General features: G+C 47.1%; 1 protein-coding gene across 1 annotated transcript in view; it reads right to left on the bottom strand.

Annotated features, from left to right (window-relative positions):
• LOC121549205 (thyrotropin receptor-like) overlaps positions 1-27,630 on the bottom strand; it is a 65,784-nt gene that overhangs the window by 26,211 nt on the left and 11,943 nt on the right. Inside the window, exons 4-8 of the mRNA XM_041861059.1 lie at positions 18,874-18,948; positions 18,634-18,708; positions 16,643-16,720; positions 16,091-16,159; positions 13,271-13,348 (exon numbers count right to left, since the gene is read on the bottom strand). Coding sequence (XP_041716993.1) covers positions 13,271-13,348; positions 16,091-16,159; positions 16,643-16,720; positions 18,634-18,708; positions 18,874-18,948 — 375 coding nt within the window. The remainder of the gene's footprint in view (positions 1-13,270; positions 13,349-16,090; positions 16,160-16,642; positions 16,721-18,633; positions 18,709-18,873; positions 18,949-27,630) is intronic.

The following is a 27,630-nucleotide window of genomic DNA, read 5'->3' as shown; positions in this document are numbered from 1 at the left end:
AGTGTGTTTGACGCATTTCTGCCTAAACATGTATTTTGCGGATTAAAGCCTGTTAGTTGGGAGAGTTTTTATTCGGGTGGTTCAGTGAAACAATTATAGTTTCTGAGGTGGAAGTTGGGTGAGTTATATTTGTGTAACGATCCCGGCTGTCTGAGTCGGGTCCTGTCTGGTGACTAGTGTTCCGGTTCGTAATCTCCAGTTTCCCGAGGGTTCGGGAACGCTCCGGGGAGCGCTCTTGTTTTCCGCACCTGCATCCCATCAGCAATCTGCACACCTGGTCCTGATCATCACCCTTCTTAGGCTCTGGCCTAACATCCAGTTCCTGCCGGATCGTTAGCTATGAACATCTCTCACCCGGAACCTTCACCCAACCTCTGCCTGATGGTCGGCGGCTGCCGAGCCAGTACCGGACCAACCACTGCACCCTCAACAATCCATCCACGCCACCTGCTCTGTTCCCTGGATTATTCAGCCTCACTCGGAATCTACTAAATAAACACTCACCTTTCTCTCAACGTACCTTGTCCTGGTCTGCTTCTGGGTTCTGGCATAGTAAACCGTGACAGAACGATCCGGCCAGTAATGAACCCAGCGGACCTGGACTCTGTTCGCCATGCTATTACCCAGCAGGAGAAGATGTTGGGCCATCATAGCACGGTACTACAGGAGATCGCGTTGTCAGTTCGGAACCTTTCTACCGGTCTGACGGAGGTCCAGAACCAACGTAAGTGTCCGGTGGAGGATCCACTACCGGTTTCACCCATCTCGCCTGCCGCTTCTGAAGCTGTGTCCATCCGTGAGCCCAAGGTTCCGACGCCGGATAAATATGAGGGGGAGCTGGGAAGATGCCGTTCCTTCCTTATGCAGTGTGGATTAGTGTTCGATCTACAGCCCTACTCTTATGCCACAGACAAGGCTAGGATAGCCTTTGTGATTGAGTTGCTGCGTGGTCGAGCGCTGAGTGGGCTTCAGCCGTTTGGGGAACGACAGGATCCCTGCATGGCTTCATACCAGGGGTTCACGGCCGAGATGAGGAAGCTCTTCGACCATTCCGTCCGAGGGAGGGACGCAGCTAGGCGCCTGTTTTCGCTTCGCCAAGGAACTCGCAGCGTGGCCGACTTCGTGATCGAGTTCAAGACGTTGGCTGTGGAGAGTGGGTGGAACGAGGAGTCTCTGCAAGCGGCCTTTACCAGGGTCTGTCGGAGCAGCTCAAGGATGAGTTGATCTCCTATCCGGAGCCTAGTGACCTGGACAGCTTGGTAGCCTTGTCTATTCGGGTGGATAATCGAGTCCGAGAGCCGAAGGAGGGAGAAGCAATGGGGTCCGTCCAATCGATCAGCTTCTCAGTTCCCAGTCGGGTCGGGTGGTGGACCAGAACACGCCGATCATTCTCCACCACAATGGATTAGTGGAGAGGTCCTCTCTCCCGATTCTGAACCCATGCAAGTGGGGCGGCACGGGTTAACCAAGGAGGAGCGTCAACATAGACGTAGGACCAACTGCTGCCTCTACTGTGGTAGCTCGGGACATTACATCTCCACTTGTTCCCGGCGGTCGTCAAACTGCCCGGCTCGCTAAAGTTGGGAGGACTTTTAGCGAGCCAGTTTCAACCTCTCAGTACCTCTGTCAGACCCCGTTTCCCGGCTACCCTTGTGAACAGGAATCAGAGCTTAGCGCTTAACGCTTTTATCGATTCAGGTGCCGATGGAAGCTTTCTTGATGCCGAGTTGGTGGAACAGCTGGGGCTTTCCAAGGAGCAATTGCCGGAAGCCATTGAAGCGACCACTCTGAACGGCAGTAGTCTGGCACGTATCACGATGAGGACTGAACCGGTTAAGATGCGGTTGTCGGGGAATCATTCTGAGATGATTTCATTCTTCATTCTGCCGTCTTCCCATGTTCCTCTGGTCCTTGGATACCCCTGGCTGAAGGAACACAATCCCACGTTCGATTGGGTGACGGGCAAGGTAACGAGTTGGAGCCTTGATTGTCATGCTAACTGTCTCAAGACTGCCTGCCCCCATTCGGTTCCCAGTCAGGTGATTGAGGCTAAACCCCCAGATTTGTCCCTGGTTCCCGAGACATATCACGATTTGGGGGAAGTTTTCAGTAAGCAGAAGGCTCTGTCACTCCCTCCCCACCGACCATATGATTGTGCCATCAACCTGGTCCCTGGAGCTGTCTACCCCAAGGGAAGGTTATACAGTATCTCCCGACCTGAACGTGAGGCGTTGGAGACCTACATCAAGGAGTCCCTAGCTGCTGGTCTCGTTCGTCCCTCGTCATCACCCCTGGGGGCAGGATTCTTCTTTGTGGGTAAGAAGGATGGCTCTCTTCGACCGTGTATTGATTATCGGGGGTTGAATGACATCACGGTCAAGAACAAGTATCCCCCTGCCCTTGATGAGTTCTGCCTTCGACTCCTTACAGGGGGCTACGGTGTTCACCAAGCTAGACCTACGCAATGCGTATCACCTGGTCCGGATCAGAGAGGGGGACGAGTGGTTGACGGGTTTCAATACACCGATGGGTCACTTCGAGTATCAGGTGATGCCGTTTGGACTGACCAATGCTCCAGCGGTATTCCAGAGTATGGTGAACGACGTCCTGAGAGATATGATCGGTCTCTTTGTGTTTGTTTACCTGGATGACATTCTGATCTTCTCGAAGGAACCTTCCGACCACGTCCAGCATGTCCGGCAGGTTCTGCAGCGATTGTTGGAGAATCGCCTGTTCGTGAAGGCCGAGAAGTGCGAGTTTCACGCCCACACGACATCCTTTCTCGGGTACATCATCTCCAGGGGAGAGATTAGGATGGACCAGGAGAAGGTTAGAGCGGTTCTGGAATGGGCCCAGCCCGGTACGAGATTGCAACTCCAGAGATTTTTTGGGGTTTGCGAATTTCTACCGCAGATTCATCCGGGATTACAGCCGTGTGGCCGCTCCGTTAACTGCCTTGACTTCCAGTATCAGGACCTTCAAGTGGAATCCGGAGGCGGATCGAGCGTTTCTGGATTTGAAGAGGCGATTCACCAACGCACCGATTCTCTCTCAACCGGACACGGCCCGTCAGTTCGTCGTTGAAGTGGACGCGTCTGATGTGGGAGTTGGCGCCATCCTGTCGCAGCGATGCTCCACGGACAGTAAACTCCATCCCTGCGCCTACTACTCGTCGCCTTTCGCCTGCGGAGAGGAATTACGATGTGGGTAACCGGGAGCTTCTCGCGGTGAAACTTGCCTTGGAGGAGTGGCGCCACTGGTTGGAGGGGGCGGAGCAACCGTTTATTGTCTGGACTGACCACAAGAATCTTGCTTACGTGCAATCGGCTAAACGTCTCAACTCCCCGCCAGGCCAGGTGGGCGTTGTTTTTCGGACGATTCAAGTTTGCCCTGACGTTCCGACCTGGATCTAAGAACGGCAAGGCGGACGCCTTGTCCCGGATGTTCTCCAAGACGGAGGAGAGTGGGTCCAAGACCGAGACAATCCTCCCCCGGAACTGCGTCGTGGGAGCAGTTATGTGGAAGATTGAGGAGGAGGTGCTGGCGGCCCTTCGGACTCAGCCCGGTCCCGTAACGGTCCACCCGGTCGGTTGTTTGTGCCGGAGTCGGTTCGTCCTGCTGTCCTCAAATGGTCCCACGCCAGCAAGATGGCTTGTCACCCTGGCGTGGCTCGGACAATGGCGTTTCTTCGCAGACGTTTTGGTGGCCTGCCATGGCCGAGGATACTCGGGGTTTTGTTGCTGCCTGTCCAGTGTGTGCGCAGAATAAGAGTACCAATCGGCCCAGCTCTGGACTACTTCACCCCCTTCCTATTCCCCGCCGACCATGGTCGCATCTGGCCCTGGACTTCGTCACTGGGTTGCCCGCTTCTGAGGGGAACACGGTCGTTCTGACTATCGTGGACAGATTCAGCAAGTTCGCCCACTTTGTGCCTATTGCCAAGCTTCCCTCTGCCTCGGAGACGTCCGAGATCCTGGTTAGGGAGGTTTTCAGGGTCCACGGTTTGCCCAGTGATATCGTTTCCGACCGTGGCCCTCAGTTTACCTCTGCGGTCTGGAAGTCCTTCTGTTTGGCCATTGGAGCTACAGTCAGTCTCACATCTGGTTTTCACCCCCAATCCAATGGTCAGGCGGAGAGAGCCAACCAGAAGATGGAATCCACGCTACGCTGTCTGGTCTCTTCCAACCCCACCTCCTGGGTATCTCAGTTGCCTTGGGTTGAGTATGCCCACAATACTCTTCCTACATCTGCCACTGGGATGTCTCCCTTCCAGTGCCTGTATGGCTACCAACCTCCCCTGTTTCCTTCTCAGGAGAAGGAGCTCTCAGTGCCTTCTGTTCAGGCCCATATTCGTCGTTGCCACCGGACCTGGCATCGGGCCAGAAAGGCACTCCTTAGAGTTTCGGACCGGTATCAGCTCCAGGCGAATCGTCGCCGGATCCCCGCTCCCACCTATACCATCGGAGATAGGGTTTGGTTGGCCACACGGGATCTTCCGTTACGGACTGAGTCTAGGAAGTTGTTACCGAAGTTCATTGGTCCGTTTGTGGTGGAGAAGGTGATCAATCCAGTGGCAGTTCGACTCAAACTACCGAGGACGCTCAGAGTCCATCCCACCTTTCATGTCTCCTGCCTCAAGCCTGTCTTCCTCAGTCCTCTGTTGCCTCCTCCGCCTCCTCCTCCTCCTCCTCGGATGATCGGAGGTGGTCCTGCCTACACGGTGCGTCGCATCATGGATTCCAGACGGCGGGGCCGGGGTTTCCAGTATCTCGTGGACTGGGAGGGGTATGGCCCTGAAGAGAGGAGTTGGATTCCGCGGCGACAGGTCCTAGATGCGGACCTCATCAGTGACTTCTACCGCCTCCATCCTGGCGCTCCGGGAGTCCGCCCGGTGGCGTTTCGTCGGAGGGGGGTACTGTAACGATCCCGGCTGTCTGAGTCGGGTCCTGTCTGGTGACTAGTGTTCCGGTTCGTAATCTCCAGTTTCCCGAGGGTTCGGGAACGCTCCGGGGAGCGCTCTTGTTTTCCGCACCTGCATCCCATCAGCAATCTGCACACCTGGTCCTGATCATCACCCTTCTTAGGCTCTGGCCTAACATCCAATTCCTGCCGGATCGTTAGCTATGAACATCTCTCACCCGGAACCTTCACCCAACCTCTGCCTGATGGTCGGCGGCTGCCGAGCCAGTACCGGACCAACCACTGCACCCTCAACAATCCATCCACGCCACCTGCTCTGTTCCCTGGATTATTCAGCCTCACTCGGAATCTACTAAATAAACACTCACCTTTCTCTCAACGTACCTTGTCCTGGTCTGCTTCTGGGTTCTGGCATAGTAAACCGTGACAATTTGGGAGTTTTGGTGAGGGAGGCCCTACTCTCTCCTTTCCCAGATGTTTAGTTCATTTCATTCCGATCTCCTCTGCATTATTGTAGCCATTTGCTACAGCCTGTCAACTATGCCTCTGCCTATCCCTGTTCTCTCCTCTCCGCACAGGCTACACAAATGCCTCACACCGCGTGGCTGCTGCCTCTCTAACCTGGTGGTCCCTGCACGCACCACCCACGTGGAGTTCCAGGTCTCAGGCAGCCTCTGGAACTGCCGTTCTGCTGCCAACAAGGCAGAGTTCATCTCAGCCCATGCTACCCTCCAGTCCCTCGACTTCTTGGCGCTGACGGAAACATGGATTACCACTGAAAACACTGCTACTCCTACTGCTCTCTCCTCGTCTGACCATGTGTTCTCGCATACCCCGAGAGCATCTGGTCAGAGGGGTGGTGGCACAGGAATCCTCATCTCTCCCAAGTGGACATTCTCAATTTTTCCCCTAACCCATCTGTCTATCTCCTCATTTGAATTCCATGCTGTCACAGTCACTAGCCCATTTAAGCTTAATATCCTTGTCATCTATCGCCCTCCAGGTTCCCTTGGAGAGTTCATCAATGAGCTTGACGCCTTGATAAGTTCCTTTCCTGAGGATGGCTCACCCCTCACAGTTTTGGGGGATTTCAACCTCCCTACGTCTACATTTGACTAATTTCTCTCTGCCTCCTTCTTTCCACTCCTCTCCTCTTTTGACCTCACCCTCTCACCGTCCCCCCCTACTCACAAGGCAGGCAATACGCTTGACCTCATCTTTACTAGATGCTGCTCTTCTACTAATCTCACTGCAACTCCCCTCCATGTCTCCGACCACTACTTTGTATCCTTTTCTCTCTCGCTCTCCTCCAACACTACTCACTCTGCCCCTACACAGATGGTAATGCGCCGCTGCAACCTTCGCTCTCTCTCCCACTACTCTCTCCTCTTCCATCCTATCATCTCTTCCCTCTGCTCAATCCTTCTCCCTCCAATCTCCTGATTCTGCCTCCTCAACCCTCCTCTCCTCCCTTTCTGCATCCTTTGACTCTCTGTGTCCCCTATCCTCCCGGCCGGCTCGGTCCTCCCCTCCAGCTCCATGGCTTGATGACTCATTGCGAGCTCACAGAACAGAGCTCCGGGCAGCGGAGCGGAAATGGAAGAAAACTAAACTCCCTGCCGACCTGGCATCTTTTCACTCCCTCCCTCTCTACATTTTCTTCATCTGTTTCTGCTGCTAAGGCCACTTTCTACCACTCTAAATTCCAAGCATCTGCCTCTAACCCTAGGGAAGCTCTTTGCCACATTCTCCTCCCTGCTGAATCCCCCCCTCCTCTCTCTCTGTGGATGACTTCGTCAACCACTTTGAAAAGAAGGTTGACGACATCCGATCCTCGTTTGTTAAGTCTAATGACACTGCTGGTCCTGCTCACACTGCCCTACCCTATGCTTTGACTTCTTTCTCCCCTCTCTCTCCAGATAAAATCTTGCGACTTGTGACTGCAGGCCGCCCAACAACCTGCTCGCTTGACCCCATCCCCTCCTCTCTTCTCCAGACCATCTCCGGTGACCTTCTCCCCTACCTCACCTCGCTGATCAACTCATCCTTGACCGCTGGCTATGTCCCTTCCGTCTTCAAGAGAGCGAGAGTTGCACCCCTTCTCAAAAAACCAACACTCGATCCCACTGATGTCAACAACTACAGACCAGTATCCCTTCTTTCTTTTCTTTCCAAAACTATTGAGCGTGCCGTCTTTAGCCAACTCTTTTGCTATCTCTCTCAGAATGACCTTCTTGATCCAAACCAGTCAGGTTTCAGGACTGGTCATTCAACTGAGACTGCTCTTCTCTGTGTCACGGAGGCTCTCCGCACTGCTAAAGCTAACTCTCTCTCCTCTGCTCTTGTCCTTCTAGACCTGTCTGCTGCCTTTGATACTGTGAACCATCAGATCCTCCTCTCCACCCTCTCCGAGCTGGGCATCTCCGGCGCGGCTCACTCCTGGATTGCGTCCTACCTGACCGGTTGCTCCTACCAAGTGGCGTGGCGAGAAGCTGTCTCCGCACCACGTGCTCTCACCACTGGTGTCCCCCAGGGCTCAGTTCTAGGCCCTCTCCTATTCTCCCTATACACCAAGTCACTTGGCTCTGTCATATCCTCACATGGCCTCTCCTATCATTGCTACGCTGACGATACACAACTAATCTTCTCCTTTCCCCCTTCTGATAACCAGGTGGCGAATCGCATCTCTGCATGTCTGGCAGACATATCAGTATGGATGACGGATCACCACCTCAAGCTGAACCTTGGCAAGACGGAGCTGCTCTTCCTCCCGGGGAAGGACTGCCCGTTCCATGATCTCGCCATCACGGTTGACAACTCCGTTGTGTCCTCCTCCCAGAGTGCGAAGAGCCTTGGCGTGACCCTGGACAACACCCTGTCATTCTCCGCTAACATCAAGGCGGTGACCCGATCCTGCAGGTTCATGCTCTACAACATTCGGAGAGTACGACCCTGCCTTACACAGGAAGCGGCACAGGTCCTAATCCAGGCACTTGTCATCTCCCCGTCTGGATTACTGCAACTCGCTGTTGGCTGGGCTCCCTGCCTGTGCCATTAAACCCCTACAACTCATCCAGAATGCCGCAGCCCGTCTGGTGTTCAACCTTCCCAAGTTCTCTCACGTCACCCCGCTCCTCCGCACACTCCACTGGCTTCCAGTTGAAGCTCGCATCTGTTACAAGACCATGGTGCTTGCCTATGGAGCTGTGAGGGGATCAGCACCTCTGTACCTTCAGGCTCTGATCAGTCCCTACACCCAAACGAGGGCATTGCGTTCATCCACCTCTGGCCTGCTGGCTCCCTTCCTCTGCGGAAGCATAGTTCCCGCTCAGCCCAGTCAAAACTGTTCGCTGCTCTGGCACCCCAATGGTGGAACAAGCTCCCTCACAACGCCAGGACAGCGGAGTCACTCACCACCTTCCGGAGACATTTGAAACCCCACCTCTTTAAGGAATACCTGGGATAGGATAAAGTAATCCTTCTACCCCCCCCCCCCCATGAAAAAAAACAACATATTGTAAAGTGGTTATCCCACTGGCTATAGGGTGAATACACCAATTTGTAAGTCGCTCTGGATAAGAGCGTCTGCTAAATGACGTAAACGTAAATGTAATGTAAATGTTATTCTTTGATTTACCCTCCTGCGCCTGACTCCTTCAACACCCACTCATCACAACAACCTGTAATTTAAATTGATTTTTATTTGGATTACATGTAATGGACATACACAAAATAGTCCAAATTGGTGAAGTGAAATTAAGAAAATTACTTGTTTCACAAAATTCAAAAAAAATAAAAATAACGGAAAAGTAGTGCGTGCATATGTATTCACCCCCTTTGCTATGAAGCCCCTAAATAAGATCTGGTGCAACCAATTTCCTTCAGATGTCACATAATTAATTAAATAAAGTCCACCTGTGTGCAATCTAAGTGTCACATGATCTGTCACATGATCTCAGTATATATACACCTGTTCTGAAAATCCCCAGAGTCTGCAACACCACTAAGCAAGGGGCACCACCAAGCAAGTGGAACCATGAATACCAAGGAGCTCTCCAAACAGTTCAGGGTATGGTTATAAAAAAATATCCAAAACTTTGAACATCCCACGGAGCACCATTACATCCATTATTAAAAAATTTAAAGAATATGGCACCACAACAAACCTGCCAAGAGAGGGCCGCCCACCAAAACTCATGGACCAGGCAAGGAGGGCATTAATCAGAAAGGCAACAAAGAGACCAAAGATAATCCTGAAGGAGCAGTAAAGCTCCACAGCAGAGATTGGAGTATCTGTCCATAGGACCACTTTAAGCTGTACACTCCACAGAGCTGGGCTTTACAGAAGAGTGGCCAGAAAAAAGCCATTGCTTAAAGAAAAAAATAAGCAAACACGTTTGGTGTTTGCTAAAAGGCAAGTGGGAGACTAAGACTCCCCAAACATTTGGAAGAAGGTACTCTAGTCAAATGAGACAAAAAGTGAGCTTTTTGGCAATCAAGGAAAACGCTGTTTGGTGCAATCACAACACCTCTCATCACCCCGAGAACACCATCCCCACAGTGAAGCATGGCGGTGGCAGCATCATGCTGTGGCGATGTTTTTCATCGGCAGGGACTGGGAAACTGGTCAGAATTGAAGGAATGATGGATGGCACTAAATACAGGGAAATTCTTGAGGGAAACCTGTTTCAATTATCCAGAGATTTGAGACTGGGACGGAGGTTCACCTTCCAGCAGGACAATGACCCTAAGCATACTGCTAAAGCAACACTTGAGTGGTTTAAGGGGAAACATTTAAATGTCTTGGAATGGCCTAGTCAAAGCCCAGACCTCAATCCAATTGGGAATCTGTGGTATGACTTAAAGATTGCTGTACACCAGCGGAACCCATTCAACTTGAAGGAGCTGGAGCAGTTTTGCCTTGAAGAATGGGCAAAAATCCCAGTGTCTAGATGTGCCAAGCTTATAGAGACATACCCCAAGAGACTTGCAGCTGTAATTGCTACAAAAGGTGGCTCTACAAAGTATTGACTTTGGGAGGGTGAATAGTTATGCACGCTCAAGTTTTCTGTTTTTGTGTGTTATTTCTTGTTTGTTTCACAATAAAAATATTTTGCATCTTCAAAGTGTTGTGTAAATCAAATGATACAAACCCCCCAAAAATCAATTTTAATTCCAGGTTGTAAGGCAACAAAATAGGAAGAATGCCAAGGGGGTGAATACTTTCGCAAGCCACTGTAATATACCCGACCTGTACAATTAGGCCATATCATATAAACAATTACAATTAAAACTTGGTATTTCTAATGTACTACTGTGCAATATTCAAATGAAATAAATAAACAAGGTAAGGTCAACCTTACCAATCTTCTCCTTTCCCCTAAATCAAAACCTGATTTTAAATCCATATAGTACAAAGTTCCATATTGCCTAAATAAAAAAATTATAAGTTCATCATACCCATTTTGCATCAACATAAGTCCAACATTTTAAGTCCACTTCGTCCACGGTTCCATACTGCATGAATAATATATATATATATATATATTTTTAATAACAAAAAAGAGTCCATCATGCAAAAAAATGTTTTGTAAAAAACAAATGAATCCATAATTGTACTGTTTAATGCGGTGCAAATATGTATCAGGACTACTTCAGCAGAGGTAGCAACCACTCACAGCCACGTTGTAATCTTCCAGTCCTTGAACATTTGGTTGTTTATATACAATTTATCGACCACTAGATGAACATTCTGCTTCTCTGCTCGGAGCCTTTTGAAAGTGGGGTACAGGGCACGTCGTCTCTGCACTACTTCATGGGGAAATTGTTCATTAATAGAGAACGGGGTGTTCTTCAGTTCCCTACCCTGTTGTAACAAGGCAATTTTCATTTTGTAGTGAGTTAGCATAGCTACCATTGGACGGGCCTTCCCTCCCCTCTGCCAACGAAACGGTGAGCCCTTTGAAAATCAATTGTATCCACCTGTTCGTCCGTCATTTTGAGATTACGTTTCATGAACACCTTGACTTTTTCCTCCGTTGACTGATAGTTTTTGTTTTCATCCTCCTTTATTCCCATTATAACAATATTCTTCTTCATACTTCTGCACTTTAGATCAAGTCATTTCTACTTTCGTTGTTTTATTATCATACCGTAGCCTCTCTGTAGTGTCTTTTAGGGAGTCCACGGTAGTTTTCAATATCTTATTTTCCGCTCGTATTTCTTCCATCATTTTATTACTGTAATCCATTCCTGTTTTTATGGCCTCAACCTCCCCCAGTAGCCCAGGCAATATATCCAGCTGCTTTAACTGCTTTTTTAAGAAAAACCCTTGAATGAGTAGGCGTTCTAAAACTTTTGACCGGTAGTGTAGTTATGAAAACGTCCCCCTTCAATGTCAAATTTGGAATTTTAGACTTCCCTTCAGTTTCACACGCAGAGCACGAGGAAAGGTCTGGTCTTGTTCGCTTTGATGTATCTGATTCTTTTTCAAGCATATCAAAATGCTGATCAATAAATAATTCAAGGTTCTCTATATTATCCTGAATGTTTGTTACACAGTTATCAGCTAATCCTCAATTTTTATGATTAATTCATGAAACAAGCTGTGCCTACCATGCTGCCACCTGTTTTTCGTAAGGGTACCTTGCTTTAGCTTGGTACCTAGCTAGCACCAACGCAACCAGAATGAAAACAATGACCAGAAACTGCAATCATTTGTAATATTCTTAGCTAAGTATTAGCTAGGCAGCTACTTGCTGTTCTACTTCAGTTCATGAACTAGCTAGCTAGATAGATAAATAACTAAACAAGCTAGCCAGCTACCTAGCCCTGTTGCCCCAAGTTAACGTTATAAGCATGGCTGGTGTGCCTTGACCGGACCGGGTCCGACCAAATGCGAGAACTGTGTTATTTATTAACTAGGGATATGACACCTAGGTAGATAGTTAGCTAGCTAACTATAGCTACTGAAACAGATTGTCGCTTTGCTATGTTTTGCATCTAACAGCAAGCTATCTTTTTTTCTGAACAGCTCTGTCCCGGCCAGAGCTTAGGATGTGTGTGTCTGTCTCGTGCTACAGCGGCAGGTGAGCGAGACAACTTTACCCAGCATCATAGCATACGTATCGGTGAATAACTGTGACATATGAAATACGAGTGATAGTGTAATCAATGTGTAATAACTACATAAATTAATGAATGTGTTAAATTATGACGTGCAGTCATATTCAGGTCCTGATTGGTCAACAAGCTTATTTGACGCTTCAAATAGTGTTATTTGACGTGTATATTTTTTGATATGCAAAGACAGAAACGGCATTCCATAGGAGTGGTCTGAGTGGGGAGGGGAAAACTGAAAACTAACTGTTATTGGCAGAGAGGTTTGGGACTCACTTTCTTATTGGTATATTAACTAATTTACTGCCTGGTCACCAGGCAGGCCAAAACTCCATCCCACCAAAACAGATGGTATTTTCAAACAGCTCATACACTAAAAGGGCATTATCATCATTTTCACAATTGTGTGGAAATATATATAAAACTCAGGAACATCACATTTTTGACTGCACTGGACCTTTAAGCTATTTTCTATCTTTGATCAAAGCTGATCTATCGTGTTTCACACAAACATGTTTCTCTCTCCTTCTCCATATTTATGAATGGGAAAATGAAGAGGGACAAAAAGAAACAAACTTAGCCATGATTTACTAATTTAGATACTGACTAATAATAATCTAATAATTGTATACTCCAATATAAACTTTTTCTGTAAAAGTTCATAACATAAACCACATATCATTGCATAATTCTATTGATTAATATAATATTATTGGAACCTGATTCCTTTTAACAAGAAATGACAAAGGGTTGACATTTAAAACTGGAACATTAGATAAATGACATTTGTACCAGTCCACCAATCTGTCAAAGCAGTTTGAGCGACTGTAACGTCAGATAATAACTGAAAGTGTTGGGCAGTGCAGTGAGAGATACATTTCTGTCCAGCACTCATTGAAAAATATATATCAGTCTCAATGTGACTTCCCTGGTTAAATAAAAAATAATGGACTGGTTAATTGAAGGAGGGGGACTTCCCTGGTTAAATAAATGATGGGGACTTCCCTGGTTAAATAAAGGATGGGGACTTCCCTGGTTAAATCAAGGAATGGAGACTTCCCTGGTTAAATCAAGGAATGGGGACTTCCCTGGTTAAATTAATGAATGGGGACTTCCCTGGTTAAATCAAGGAATGGGGACTTCCCTGGTTAAATCAAGGAATGGGGACTTCCCTGGTTAAATTAATGAATGGGGACTTCCCTGGTTAAATAAAGGATGAATTACTACTCACAGAAGCATTGGGCCACTGACAGTGCCAGAAAACATCCTTTCATCCATCCTGGTCAGACGCTTATTTCTATGGAGGTACCTGGAGAGAGAACAGACACATGCGCACCCACGCACACACACACACACACACACACACACACACACACACACACACACACACACACACACACACACACACACACACACACACACACACACACACACACACACACACACACGTAACCAACACACTTCAATCACTGTAATCATCCTGATAGCTCAAAAACACCTTATAATAATTTCTGTAGCCTCAGCACATCAGGTTTCACTGTTTACTTTCACCGCTTTCTGGAGCAACTCTGCCTTCGGATGGATCAGATCTTATCCTGAGTGTTGTTTTAAATTAGCTGTCCCACCATCAGAGAAGGTACTTCAGAAACATACTGTAGAATCCCTACATGATAATAAACGTGTGGGGGGAGTGTTTGTCTTAGTGTTACAGACCCAGGGATCAGTTCTCACTCTGAGAAAACACACACCGACACACACACCGGCACACAAACGCACGCACGCACACACACACACTCCGGGATCAGTTCTCTCTCTGAGCGCGCTCCTGCCAACACAAACAGCAGTGTGGTAAGAATGACTAAGGTGAATACCCATTAGTTTAATTACAACTCCATAAGGACCAGCTAGGGTTGACTGGGGGTAAATTGTTAAATGGAAGTATGGTGGGATGAGAGGGTCAGAGACATATTCATGTTTCATATCCTGACTGGAAACGGGACAGAGAGGTGACCAAAAGGAGGAGGGGAGTTTAAGGGACAACAGTCTTGAAATTGTGACACATTAAATCAGTGCTTGGTTTATCCCAATTTCTATGGGATTTCCGCATTTAATGAGAAGTGCTCTACAAATCAAATGTTTTATTATTAAAACTTCATTCAATGCAAATCCAGGTCAGTCTCCAGTAAGATGAAATCTAAAATTAAAAATGAGACACTACATAATGTTTTTTCTCCCTTGGTAAATACTAGTCTGAGTACCAGTCTCTTTGGCTAACATTCCACTCCTTAGCTAGGCAAGTTGTTGTAAGATGTTTTGTGGTTGGAATTGCAGAATGTATTTAGTTTGAGAATTGTAAGCTAGTGACTTTTAACATACTGGTTTCCTCTGGACAAACAAAAAAACGGTTGATTAGCAACTGGATACCAACGTGTTCTGTGGAGAGAAAAATAAGTGATATGAGTTCCAATATTTGCATAATCGTTGTGCTTGGAGGACTGCTGTGAGGGTGATCGAATCAGGATCATATCCTCTGTTCTCCTCGAGCTCATTAATGATAGAATGTTAATATTTGAAGACGGCAGAAAGCCCAGTCTCTTTGGCACGTGACATGAAGTACAGGGAGTGGATTATCTAAAGCACATATGTCAAACTCATTCCACGGAGGGCAGAGTGTCTGCGGGTTTGGCACCCCTGATCTAAAGACACTGGTACCCAGGCTAGGGAAATAAAGGTCCTTTGATGCTTTGATGCTGACTTCCTGAAATCACCTTCCTAAAATATCCTGTTTATCCCATGAGCACTAGGGCCTCCTAATCAAGGCTGGGGTTAATCTCTCTCTAAGCAGGTCTGAGAGAACTAGTTCAGACGTAGCCGTGATCCTTCTGCTTGTGTAGTGTAATAGTGTAATTTCGAGTAAGGAAATATACATGCCAGATGTCAAAAAATGGTTTACTCACGTCAAAATATTAAGTTAAATAATTTTGCGAAAATGCAGTCAGTCTGATTGTTAAGCCTGAGTGAAAGATACCCTAACTATAACAACAAGACTACCGAACCTCCAGTACTCTGAATTAAAAGACTCTCTCCCCTCCACTAAGGAAGTCCAAACCTTAGTGGGTCAGCACCGAGTCAGGCAGAGACCTGAATGTGGCTAAAAATAGACTATTTATATTCTATTATATTCCATTCCATTCCCTATTCTGTACTCTGAGTTGATATTCACGTAATAATAAGGACTTTCCCTCCACCACACTCACAATTTGGGGAAAACAAACATTCTTTCCTATTGACCCCCATTGCAGAAGAGCCAACTTCGTTGTGGATTTTTTGTTATATAGAGATAACAAAACATGCCAAAAAGCTGCTGTGTTGTTCAATGTACAGGTAACCAGGTCAACAATCCCGACCTACGGTTCCCAATGCTCCCACGTAGGGAAATAGAGCCTGCGGGAAGAGCCCTGTGGCTTTAGGATATTCGACGTGGGAGAGTGGGAAATGTGGGGGACCCGGATGTCCAAGTAGGCTACACGTAGTTCTGTGTGTGGAAAACATTTCATCACAGGTAAGACATTTAACTTGTTTAGTGTAGTGCATTTGTAACTCCACTCACTACTTGTAGCTGTATAGTCCATTTGTTTGTGTTGTTGGTCTTGGCTAGCTTAATGTTCTGGTCGGTAGCTAGCTAGCACTCATTCACTCAAGTGGCTGCTAGCACCGTCGTGAAAAGGGGCATGAGGGAAGCGCTACGATACTAAGTTTTTCTAAGTAGTGAGAATGCTAGGGAGCAGGCAATGTTGAAAAATAACCTTTATACATGTTGTACTTTTCTTAAATGTCGTTTTGAAATTGACTAAAACAAGCAGACAACAAGAAAACTGCATTTGAAAAAGGTCAAGTATTTGCTGTGAGCAAATGGGGTAACCTAGGTAACCACAGGTTGTTTTCCCCACAGTCGGGCAGGGCCGCGACATTCTATCTAATACCAACTGGAACTATTCTATTCTATTCCATTCTATTCTACTGTGTTAATGATATAAGCAAAGTGACTTACACAGCATCCAGTTTGGTCCCGTTGAAAGCATGATGTTGGATGTCTGTGAAGCCGTTACTGTACAGCATCCTGTAAGAGAATAACAATGTTAGAAAACATTCATAATGGTGACAGTTTTACTGAAGTCCTCTCTGCGTTATTTTTGAATTATTAGGCACCAACCCACTGACTAACTTTCAATCTGTTTCTGGTTGTACAGGTCATATTAAATCCGGTAATGTCAATGCTAGGTGGTGAACACCATGCATACTTTTGTGCTGAGGGATTTGTCTGTGTATGCAATTCAGTGACAAAAATCACCACAACATTTGCTATACTATTTTCTCCCCCTTCAAAACCTAACCACTTGGCTGTATTCGTTTTCCAAAGTGACAAATGTGACCATAGCTTTGGCATCTAATGCAATGGTAGTTTTCTCACCGCCAGACATTAGTGAGACCTTCTCTGGGCTGGCCACAGCACACTCTGAGACTGCAAGCAAAGGTCATGTAATGGCCTATCACATATAGTGACAACACCAGTGAAACAGTACAGCTAGGGCTGTGTACTCACACTGTCAGCACTTGGTTGGTAATACCGCGGAATGAGTTGGCTGGGACCTCAGAGATGTAAGGATGATCAGCGATCTCACTGTGAGGATATACAAGAGGAAATGAAGTGGTGTCGCAAATATAGAAGTTTTAAAAAAAGGAATGGAATGCCACAGAGTGGGAAATAGCTAAGTACATCTGCTGGCACTATAGTAACCACTGGCACTAGACTACAGCCAAGGCACATTGGGTTGGAAAACCCTCCCTACTACTGAAGAAAGGAGGTTTTGAGTATGGAATTGTATTTAATATTACTGGAATATAGAGTGGGGAAAAAAAGTATTTAGTCAGCCACCAATTGTGCAAGTTCTCCCACTTAAAAAGATGAGAGAGGCCTGTAATTTTCATCATAGGTACACGTCAACTATGATAGACAAATTGAGAAAAAAAATCCAAAAAATCACATTGTAGGATTTTTTATGAATTTTATTTGCAAATTATGGTGAAAAATAAGTATTTGGTCAATAACAAAAGTTTCTCAATACTTTGTTATATACCCTTTGTTGGCAATGACACAGGTCAAACGTTTTCTGTAAGTCTTCACAAGGTTTTCACACACTGTTGCTGGTATTTTGGCCCATTCCTCCATGCAGATCTCCTCTAGAGCAGTGATGTTTTGGGGCTGTCGCTGGGCAACACGGACTTTCAACTCCCTCCAAAGATTTTCTATGGGGTTGAGATCTGGAGACTGGCTAGGCCACTCCAGGACCTTGAAATGCTTCTTACGAAGCCACTCCTTCGTTGCCCGGGCGGTGTGTTTGGGATCATTGTCATGCTGAAAGACCCAGCCACGTTTCATCTTCAATGCCCTTGCTGATGGAAGGAGGTTTTCACTCAAAATCTCACAATACATGGCCCCATTCATTCTTTTCTTTACACGGATCAGTCGTCCTGGTCCCTTTGCAGAAAAACAGCCCCAAAGCATGATGTTTCCACCCCCATGCTTCACAGTAGTTATGGTGTTCTTTGGATGCAACTCAACATTCTTTGTCCTCCAAACACGACGAGTTGAGTTTTTACCAAAAAGTTCTATTTTGGTTTCATCTGACCATATGACATTCTCCCAATCCTCTTCTGGATCATACAAATGCACTCTAGCAAACTTCAGACGGGCCTGGACATGTACTGGCTTAAGCAGGGGGACACGTCTGGCACTGCAGGATTTGAGTCCCTGGCGGCGTAGTGTGTTACTGATGGTAGGCTTTGTTACTTTGGTCCCAGCTCTCTGCAGGTCATTCACTAGGTCCCCCCGTGTGGTTCTGGGATTTTTGCTCACCGTTCTTGTGATCATTTTGACCCCACGGGGTGAGATCTTGCGTGGAGCCCCAGATCGAGGGAGATTATCAGTGGTCTTGTATGTCTTCCATTTCCTAATAATTGCTCCCACAGTTGATTTCTTCAAACCAAGCTGCTTACCTATTGCAGATTCAGTCTTCCCAGCCTGGTGCAGGTCTACAATTTTGTTTCTGGTGTCCTTTGACAGCTCTTTGGTCTTGGCCATAGTGGAGTTTGGAGTGTGACTGTTTGAGGTTGTGGACAAGTGTCTTTTATACTGATAACAAGTTCAAACAGGTGCCATTAATACAGGTAACGAGTGGAGGACAGAGGAGCCTCTTAAAGAAGAAGTTACAGGTCTGTGAGAGCCAGAAATCTTGCTTGTTTGTAGGTGACCAAATACTTATTTTCCACCATAATTTGCAAATAAATTCATTAAAAATCCTACAATGTGATTTTCTGGATTTTTTTTTCTCGATTTGTCTGTCATAGTTGACGTGTACCTATGATGAAAATTACAGGCCTCTCTCATCTTTTTAAGTGGGAGAACTTGCACAATTGGTGGCTGACTAAATACTTTTTTCCCCCACTGTATAGAATACTATGGTCGGTGGATTGTAATAGATTTGTAAGACCTGATTGACAAATAACAAAAGTTCTGTGTACTAGTTGTCTTACAGTATGAAGTTAATGTCATTTGAGTGAATGTTGGTGAGTTCAGGGAAGATGGTGAGGCCAGTATTGAAAATACCCCTAGAGGGAACAACAACACAAAAGACAGTTAAATATATAGAATTGATCAATTATGGGTCCTTAAATATACAATTTATTTTCAAAGCCACAGTGGTTTTGATTCTGAAATGACTGACAGCTCTTTATGCTTTTAATACATTGTTTATGATGTCTAAAAGTGCTCACAGGTATTTCAGGTTTGGAAGGTTCTTAAATGCTTCTGGGTCTATGTATGACAGACTCCTCGCGTTCCGGATCTCTCTGAAATGGAAAACACAAATGCTTAAAACCTTTTACTGCAGGGTGTTTCTTGGTAGTCTTAAACAAAACTACTTTGAAACAAAAGTATACACCTCACACACATGGTTATGGGCTTTAAAAAAAATGACACCTGTACCATGTCAGACAGAGTTTAAATATATTCAATTTTGAGTTTACATCACAATATTAAACTTTATGTGTATTTTAGGATTACAGGGATACTTTGGGATTTTGGCAAAGAGTCAGATTAATTTGTGGATACCATTTTTATGTCTCTGTGTCCAGTATGAAGGGAGTTAGAGGTGGCTGGAAGTCTATGGGTGGAAGTCTATGGGTATCTGCTAGTATGATATCCATAGACTTCCAGCCATTGCGCTAATGCTAGTTAGCATTGGCTCACGAAACAACCTCTAACTTCCTTCACACTGGACACAGAGACATAAATATGGTTTCCACAAGTTCATCTGACTCTGGGGAAGTAGATAAAGGGCATCATTGCCAAAATCCCAAAGTATCCCTTTAAGTGCTAATACATTCTTTGCATTGCTCAGTAATTTAGTAATTTGGCATACCTTTGCATCACAGAACATACTGTGTATCACATACATTGAGTTGATAGAAGGTTTTGATTCATTCCCAACAGTCCATCTGAACTTCCCTTCATGTTGTCTCAAGGTCAGGATCGTGCTTTAGGTTCACACATGCACACGCACACACACACACACACACACACACCCTAATCCAGGGAAACCGATTACACCACTGTGCGGCTTAAACCTGCTGAGTGCTGACAGAACAGGGCAAGGTACATGTCTGTCTGTGAGAAAGACCAGGAGGAAAATCTCCCAACTCTCTACATACATCCAACTCCAGAAGTTACATTTACATTAACATTTCCTTACTGTATTGACTCTTGTGTGCCAGAGAGGGCCAGGGGAGGGGCTCTCCTCTTTGCTTGTCCAACCCGTGTGGTGTGGAGGAACGCTGGGGAAGAACGTGTGATCCTGGCCCTCCTTCACACACATGGGTAACTGCACTCAGCACCCTGGCCAACGTGTTCTGACCACTGGGAGCCCTCTGTCTGACCGTGTGTGTGTGTGCAATGTGCAGTGAACCACCGCCCACTCACCACCCTCAACCTGCTCCCCCCTGGTTTCAGCCCCCAGGTTTGCATGCCTGTGTTCAGTGAACCATTTCCTTCTACCCTTCCAACCCATCCCACCCTCCACCTCCTCCATCCTACTCCTCTCCACCCTCCTCCCCAGCCCCAAGCACCTTGGTCCCCCCAGCCCCTTGATTCAACCACCCCCTTGGTCCTCCCAACCCCTTGGTCCCACCAGACCCTTGGTCCCACCAGACCCTTGGTTCCCCCAGACCCTTGGTTCTCCCAGCCCCTTGGTTCCCCCAGCCCCTTGGTTCCCCCAGCCCAGCCCAGCCCACCTCATCCCTCTACCCTGAACCCTACCTCTCCCCTGTCCCCCTCCCCTTGGTTCCCCCAGCCCCTAACAGTTGCCGCCCTCTGCAAGCAGCTGACAGGAAGCCCAACATTAAATTTGTTTCTGACCCCTGGAAGAAACGGAGAGAGGTGCCATTATTATGTGGTGTGGCAAAACCACTGGACCAATCAGCTCTGGCTACAGGCTCGATCTTCTCAGGGGCGGACGGTGTCTAGGGTCTCTACACTTTGATCCTATCAAAGAGCTGGAGATTTGTGGAAGACTAAATCCAGGACAGGGATTGGCCACAAAGAGAGCCTATCTGTGGTGACGGACAAACAATCTAAGCGGTGAGACTATAGAGATAGCCTATAAGATAAAGATGGGGAGCTAGAGATGACCAGGACTGTGTATTAATTTGCAAACCAGTCTCAGTTGCATGACTAGGAGCCCCTAAGCTCTCTCCCACTTTCCTCTGGGTCTTTATGAGATGCTTGTACAGCAGCTAAGGCATGGACAGGAAAACCACATATTGACTTTTAGCTTGCCCTCTCCCCTAACATCTCCCTTAACATGTTATTATGTCTGTCTGATTAGACCCAGACCTAGCGATGATGGACAGGAGACAGATACTGTATATATCAATTATTCTCTCTGACGTCATTACGTCAAAAGCCACAGCTACTCTAGAGTAACACGGGACGGCAAAGTGACAATCTTCAGACCTTATGAAATGTTGTTGTCAACCGCAAACTGTTATGGAAATGCTGTTGGGTAACAGTTAGAATGTCTGTTGATGATGCACTGTAAAAAAATTAATGTAGTTGTTTCACTTATATATTATTAAGTAACTGTTTCCACAGCCTTTTTTTTGTTTACTCAACTTTTCGGTTAAAGTGTTACCTGAATCCAACATGAGAAAATGTAGGCAAAAACTCTTAAAATGATGTGTATGCTTGTCAAGGCGTCAGTGTAATGCGGTAGGCGAAGTCAGGCGCAGGACACAGAGCTAATCAGAAGGCGTACTTTACTCGAAGGTAAAAGAAAGAACAACAACCTCCACGCATGGGAGGGAACAAACCCGCACACTAACGACAGCCGAAACATGAACAAACACACACAACACACAGTGTGAGACAGAGGGTTAAATAGGGAAGACATAACTACATAATGGGAAACAGGTGTGACCAATAAAGACAGAACAAGTCGAACATAGTGTGATGTCACGAGAGGCTGTGTCCTGGAGGGACGTTACATCCCCCTGAGGTGGCTGCAAACCCAGACAGCTATGGCTCCATCTGCTGGTATGGTCGGGAACTCCACCCCTCTATGGCCAATCTTCCCACGCAGCTGAAACAAATGAGGAGCTGATGAGCTGAAGGTTTGGGAAGGGAAGAGACACACTGAGGGAGTGTGTGGGGGTGAAGAGACACGGTCTCCAACCTGGGCTCTCTGGAGGACAAGAGTGCTGCACGTCCACTTCCAGGAGGAATATAAGGATTTGGAGATACTTACCTTTGGGGAAATACTCACCTTTGGATATATGCACCGGTGGAAATACGTGTGGGACATTTGGAAGGACGTTTTGCTGGGTTGGCCACTAGCTGCAACGTGGAAGACAGTAAGACTGGGGAAAAGTTATTTGAGCGAGGGAGAGTTATGATTTTGGATGTGGAAGAGACATCCCTGAACTGTTAACCCTTAAGAGCCACCAGAGAACAGTATTGTGTTATACTTTCGTTAGTTTCCCAAGACCTTTAATAAAATCCTTGTTTTGGTTGAACCTGGTCTCCTTGCACTACTTGAGCAATCCCGCTGAAAGCTGTGTAGCCTCTCGTGACATCACAGATGGTGGAGAATACGGGCACGCTCAAGCGTTAATAGTGCATGTCAGAGGAGGATACCGAAGGTTTGATCACCCAGTTTTCCAAGTTGGCCGTAGGCTCCCCGCCGACTGAAATGGAGGACATATTGAAAGCCCTTGTTGCTGGCCAGCAAGCCCAGATGCAAGCAACCGTGGCTCTCTTGGAGGAGCAAAAGACAGCCAACCTTCTGAAGGCAGAGGAATTGCAGTTGCAGAGACAGATGGTTGTCCAAAATACCCGCCCAATAAAGGCAAGTGACTTTATATCTAAGATGGGAGCTACCGATGACATTGAGGCATACCTGCATGCATTTGAGGCCACGGCCACTAGGGAAGCCTGGCCCAAGCAACAGTGGGTTGGTCTGTTAGCCCCCTTTCTAACCGGAGAATCGCTGAATGCTGTCCGGGACCTGGGCCCTGACCAGGTTACTGACTATGATGCCCTGAAGTCTGAGATCCTCAGCAGATATGGACTCACAAAGTTTGGTATGGCCCAGCGCTTTCACAGCTGGACCTTCCAACCAGACCAACCTCCTCGGGCGCAGATGCATGAACTTGTCCGAATCGCAAGGAAATGGCTGGATCCGCAGAGGAATACAGCAGCGGCGGTGGTGGAGGCCGTTGTGGTGGATCGTTACCTACGCGCCCTGCCTTATGAGGCAAAACGGTTCATCAGTCAACAGGCCTTGACCACGGCTGATCTGACCGTGGAAGCTGTGGAAAAGTACCAGGCCACAGCGGAGATGCTGAATGCTTCCCGAAAAGACCCCAGGAGTGCGGCCCCACCACAAATGGGAAGAACCCGTCCAAAGGACCCCAAGGTCTCGAACCCAGCCACGTCAGGACTTATCCCGGCTCCAGGGGGAGCCAGAAACCAGGCGGGTCCAAGAAGAGTACACCAGGAGGGGGAGCTGGAGAGGCTGCGCAGGACCATCGAGGAGTGTGAGGAGACCCTGCGCAGTAGTAAGGAGGTCCAGAAGAAGGCAGAGGAGAAGTACAAGGTGTTGGAGAACAAGATGAAGAATGCGGAGGCAGAGAGAGAGAAGGAACTGAAAGCTGCTCAACAGAAGCTAAACTCTGCTAAAACCAAGGCTGATGCGTTCAGTAAGAAACTCAAGGAGAGACAACAGGAGACTGAGTCCCTGGTCCTAGAGTTGGAGGAGTTGAAGAGAGAGCAGTCTGGCAAGCACCACGGCAATGCGGACGCCCTCTCCCGGCGTGATGCCTTCTTCGCTGCCTTTACCCCGACGAGGACGTCGGTCCCGAGGAGGGGGATGTGTGATGTCACGAGAGGCTGTGTCCTGGAGGGACGTTACATCCCCCTGAGGTGGCTGCAAACCCAGACAGCTATGGCTCCATCTGCTGGTATGGTCGGGAACTCCACCCCTCTATGGCCAATCTTCCCACGCAGCTGAAACAAATGAGGAGCTGATGAGCTGAAGGTTTGGGAAGGGGAAGAGACACACTGAGGGAGTGTGTGGGGGTGAAGAGACACGGTCTCCAACCTGGGCTCTCTGGAGGACAAGAGTGCTGCACGTCCACTTCCAGGAGGAATATAAGGATTTGGAGATACTTACCTTTGGGGAAATACTCACCTTTGGATATATGCACCGGTGGAAATACGTGTGGGACATTTGGAAGGACGTTTTGCTGGGTTGGCCACTAGCTGCAACGTGGAAGACAGTAAGACTGGGGAAAAGTTATTTGAGCGAGGGAGAGTTATGATTTTGGATGTGGAAGAGACATCCCTGAACTGTTAACCCTTAAGAGCCACCAGAGAACAGTATTGTGTTATACTTTTGTTAGTTTCCCAAGACCTTTAATAAAATCCTTGTTTTGGTTGAACCTGGTCTCCTTGCACTACTTGAGCAATCCCGCTGAAAGCTGTGTAGCCTCTCGTGACATCACAATAGATACATGGATCGGTAGCAGCTAGTACTCCGGTGACGACGAACGCCGAAGCCTGCCCGAGCAAGGAGGAGGGGCAGCCTCGGCTGAATCCGTGACAATGCTCAATTTTTGTTCATTCAACTAGAAATTATTATTTGGGCATTTTACCCCCAATAAAGGCTGTGGAACTAGTTACACACACAGTGATTTTAACATACAATATTTTCAACTTACATATTTGACACACGTTCATTTATACAGTACTTAGTATTCAACATGTCCTCAGCTGGGATTTGAACTCCAAACCTCTTTGTCACGCCCTGGCCTTGAGAGGCCGGTTGTCTTTAGTTGGTTTGGTCAGGGCGTGAGAATCTAAGCTAGAAATTCTATGTTTATGTTCTAGGTATTGTATTTCTATGTTTGGCCGGGTGTGATTCCCAATCAGAGACAGCTGTCGCTCGTTGTCTCTGATTGGGGATCATACTTAAGTAGCCTGTTTGCCTACCTTAGTTGTGGGATCTTGTTCCGTGTCTAGGCTTGTATGTGTATAGCCTTGATTTGTTATGATTATTGAGTTGAATAAATATGTTCGCATACCACGCTGCACCTTGGTCTGACCCGTCTCTCAACGTTCGTGACACTCTTGGTTCACAGCATTCCAATCATCCTGCTACTCCACCATGTCTGTGTCAATAACTGATTTCACCAGTATTGCTACACATTTCAAAGTAAATCTCAGCTCTGTTAAAAGTACACTCAAGAAAACAGTTTTATTTATCAAGGAGTGACATTAAAACAGTGTAATATTCCCAACTAACATTAGACAACTATACAGAAAAAACTAAAATTGCTTAAATAAGTAAATTAAATCAATGATGCGAGAATTGTCAGATGAATTGATAATTGAAACAGACATGGTGGCGTAGCAGGAAGATCAGAATAACATCAACCAAGAGATTGTGAGTTCAAATCCCAGGGGAGGACATGTTGAATAATAGTAATAACTGTATAAATGAACATGCACAATGTAATCATGTATGTCAAATATGTAAGTGGAAAACATTGTATGTTAAAAGCGCTGTGTGTGTTTAACTAGTTCCACAGACTTTTTTTTTAGGTAAGATGCCAAAAATATTCCTTTCTAATTGAATGAACATGAGACAAATTGAGCGAACACATCATTTTAAGTTGACTGAAAATTTGGGCCAACTAAAAATGTTAAGTTCAGGTAACACTGTTATGTGGGCAGCTTGTCTCTCCCTTTTCTGTTTCCCTTCCTCCTTGTTTTGTCCCCTCTTTGTCTGTTGTATCTGTATGTGTGTTTGTCCCCATTATGTGGGTGTGTCTGGAGTGGATCGGGGGGCGTGCTCAGGATCTGCCTCTCCTGTGCAGCTGCGGGTTGTTTCCAGTGATTCCTGCCTACGCAGCTGCATCCTATTCTCTCATCAACCTGCACTACTAATTCCTGGGCATGGCTCTCCACCGGCGCCAGATCGTTGTTCTTACTAGAGCGGTAACTTGGCTCACCAGTAGAGTTGTATTGTCTTCAGCCTGGCTTTTTACTCTCCTTAACCTGTCGTTTGTTTTGTCTTCAGTTCAGACATACCTCCCAACCTGCCTTCCTGCCTGCCTGCCTGCCTCAGCCTCTCCTTCCTCCAGAGCCGACTAGCCCACTCTGTTCCTTTTCTTCAGTTGTTTTTGGACTAGACAAATTGAACTTTTATTAAAATAATTTTTGTTTCTTCCACTCCCTTAGTCGTGTTTTGTTTCTCGGAGTGCTGGGTTTAACCATAGCGTAACAGAACGATCTGGCCATGGACCCAACAGAGAAACAGCAAGGGGCAAACGAAGACAGCTTCCAACAAGCTATCCAGGCTCAAGGAACGTTGCTAGGACAGCACTCTTTTGGAAAAGAATCATCAACTGCTGAACCAGGTGACTCAGTTAACTACACACGTCTCTAAATTGTCTGTTATCAGTTCTCCATCTCTCTCTGACCCCCAGTTTGATGCACCCCAAGTTGTTTCCTCGGATATTATGCAGGCTTCGTTCCATCGGGAACCCCCTGTCATGTCGCCTGAACCGTTCAATGGAGAATTGGACAAGTGCCGGGGATTTTTGCTTCAGTGTGACTTGATTTTTCGGCAGAGACCACTGTCGTTTTCTACTGATTCCTCTAAGGTACATTATGTTCTGGGGCTGTTAAGAGGGAGAGCTCTGGTTTGGGCTGAGGCTGTGTGCTCAAATCAAACTTTGACTGGATTGACTTTTGCTGATTTTTCTGCTAAATTGAAGACTGTTTTTGACCATCCTGACCATGTGGGTAATTCCTCCAAGAGACTTTTTAATTTGAGGCAGGGTTCTAACAGTGTGGTTGAGTACTCTATTGAGTTCTGGACTTTGGCAGCGGACTCCAAGTGGAACAATGTGGCACTTCAAGGAGCATTTCTAAACGGTTTGAATGAAGCCATTAAGGATGAACTGGCTGCTCGTGACGAGCCACATGATTTACATTCTCTCGTTTCCCTGTCCATTAAGCTAGACAACCGGTTGCGGGAGAGGCGTCGGGAGAGAGGCGGTCGGCCACATCTAGGAGGACGAGTTCCCCAGCCTTCAACCACTCGAGTCTCGCCTCCCCCGGAGCCGGCAGCTTCTTGTTCCTGATCCCATCCCGAGCACAGAGGAGGAACCAATGCAAGTGGGTCGAGCTCGACTACCTCCAGCAGAGCGGCAACGGCGCCTCCAGGCGGGTGAGTGCCTGTACTGTGGAGACGCCACACACATTCTGGCTACATGCCCTAAGCGACCAAAAGACAAGGCTCGCTCGTAACGGTGGGTCTACTTGCGAGCCCAGAGTTAGATCCTGAACCCATCATTCCCCGATTACAAGTACCTGTAACCTTACGTTTCCAGAGTCATTCCCTGCCACTCTCAGCTCTCATAGACTCAGGTGCAGAAGACAACTTTATTAGCCACCAGTTCGTTACACAAGCTCGTATCCCCGTGGAGCCACTACCTACCCCCATTCGAGTCACAGCCCTTGATGGGCGCCTCCTGCGGAGATAACTCATCAAACCACCCCGTTTCCCCTAGTGATTTCTGGCAATCATTGTGAAAGCATTCAGTTAAGAGTTATGTCTGGCTCAGCTACCCCCCTAATCCTTGGCTTCCCCTGGTTGGCTCTTCACAACCCACAAATTGATTGGACACGTCACACCATTCTCAGTTGGAGCACTAACTGTCATTCAGAGTGCCTTAGGTCAGCGGTTCCCCCCACTAAGTGTAACCCAACTCATCCCTCAGCTCCTCTCGATCTGTCATCTGTCCCCAAAGAATACCATGACTTAGCGGAGGTTTTCAGTAAGGACAAGGCTCTGTCTCTACCACCACATAGGCCTTATGATTTCCCTATTGAACTGCTTCCTGGTGCTCCCTTGCCCTCTAGTCGCTTATACAATCTGTCCCGACCGGAAAGAGAGGCAATGGAGCAGT

The sequence above is a fragment of the Coregonus clupeaformis genome, chromosome 33 (genome assembly GCF_020615455.1).
Source record: "Coregonus clupeaformis isolate EN_2021a chromosome 33, ASM2061545v1, whole genome shotgun sequence".
NCBI classification, from domain to species: Eukaryota; Metazoa; Chordata; class Actinopteri; order Salmoniformes; family Salmonidae; genus Coregonus; species Coregonus clupeaformis.
This window is presented reverse-complemented; position numbering and strand designations above follow the sequence as displayed.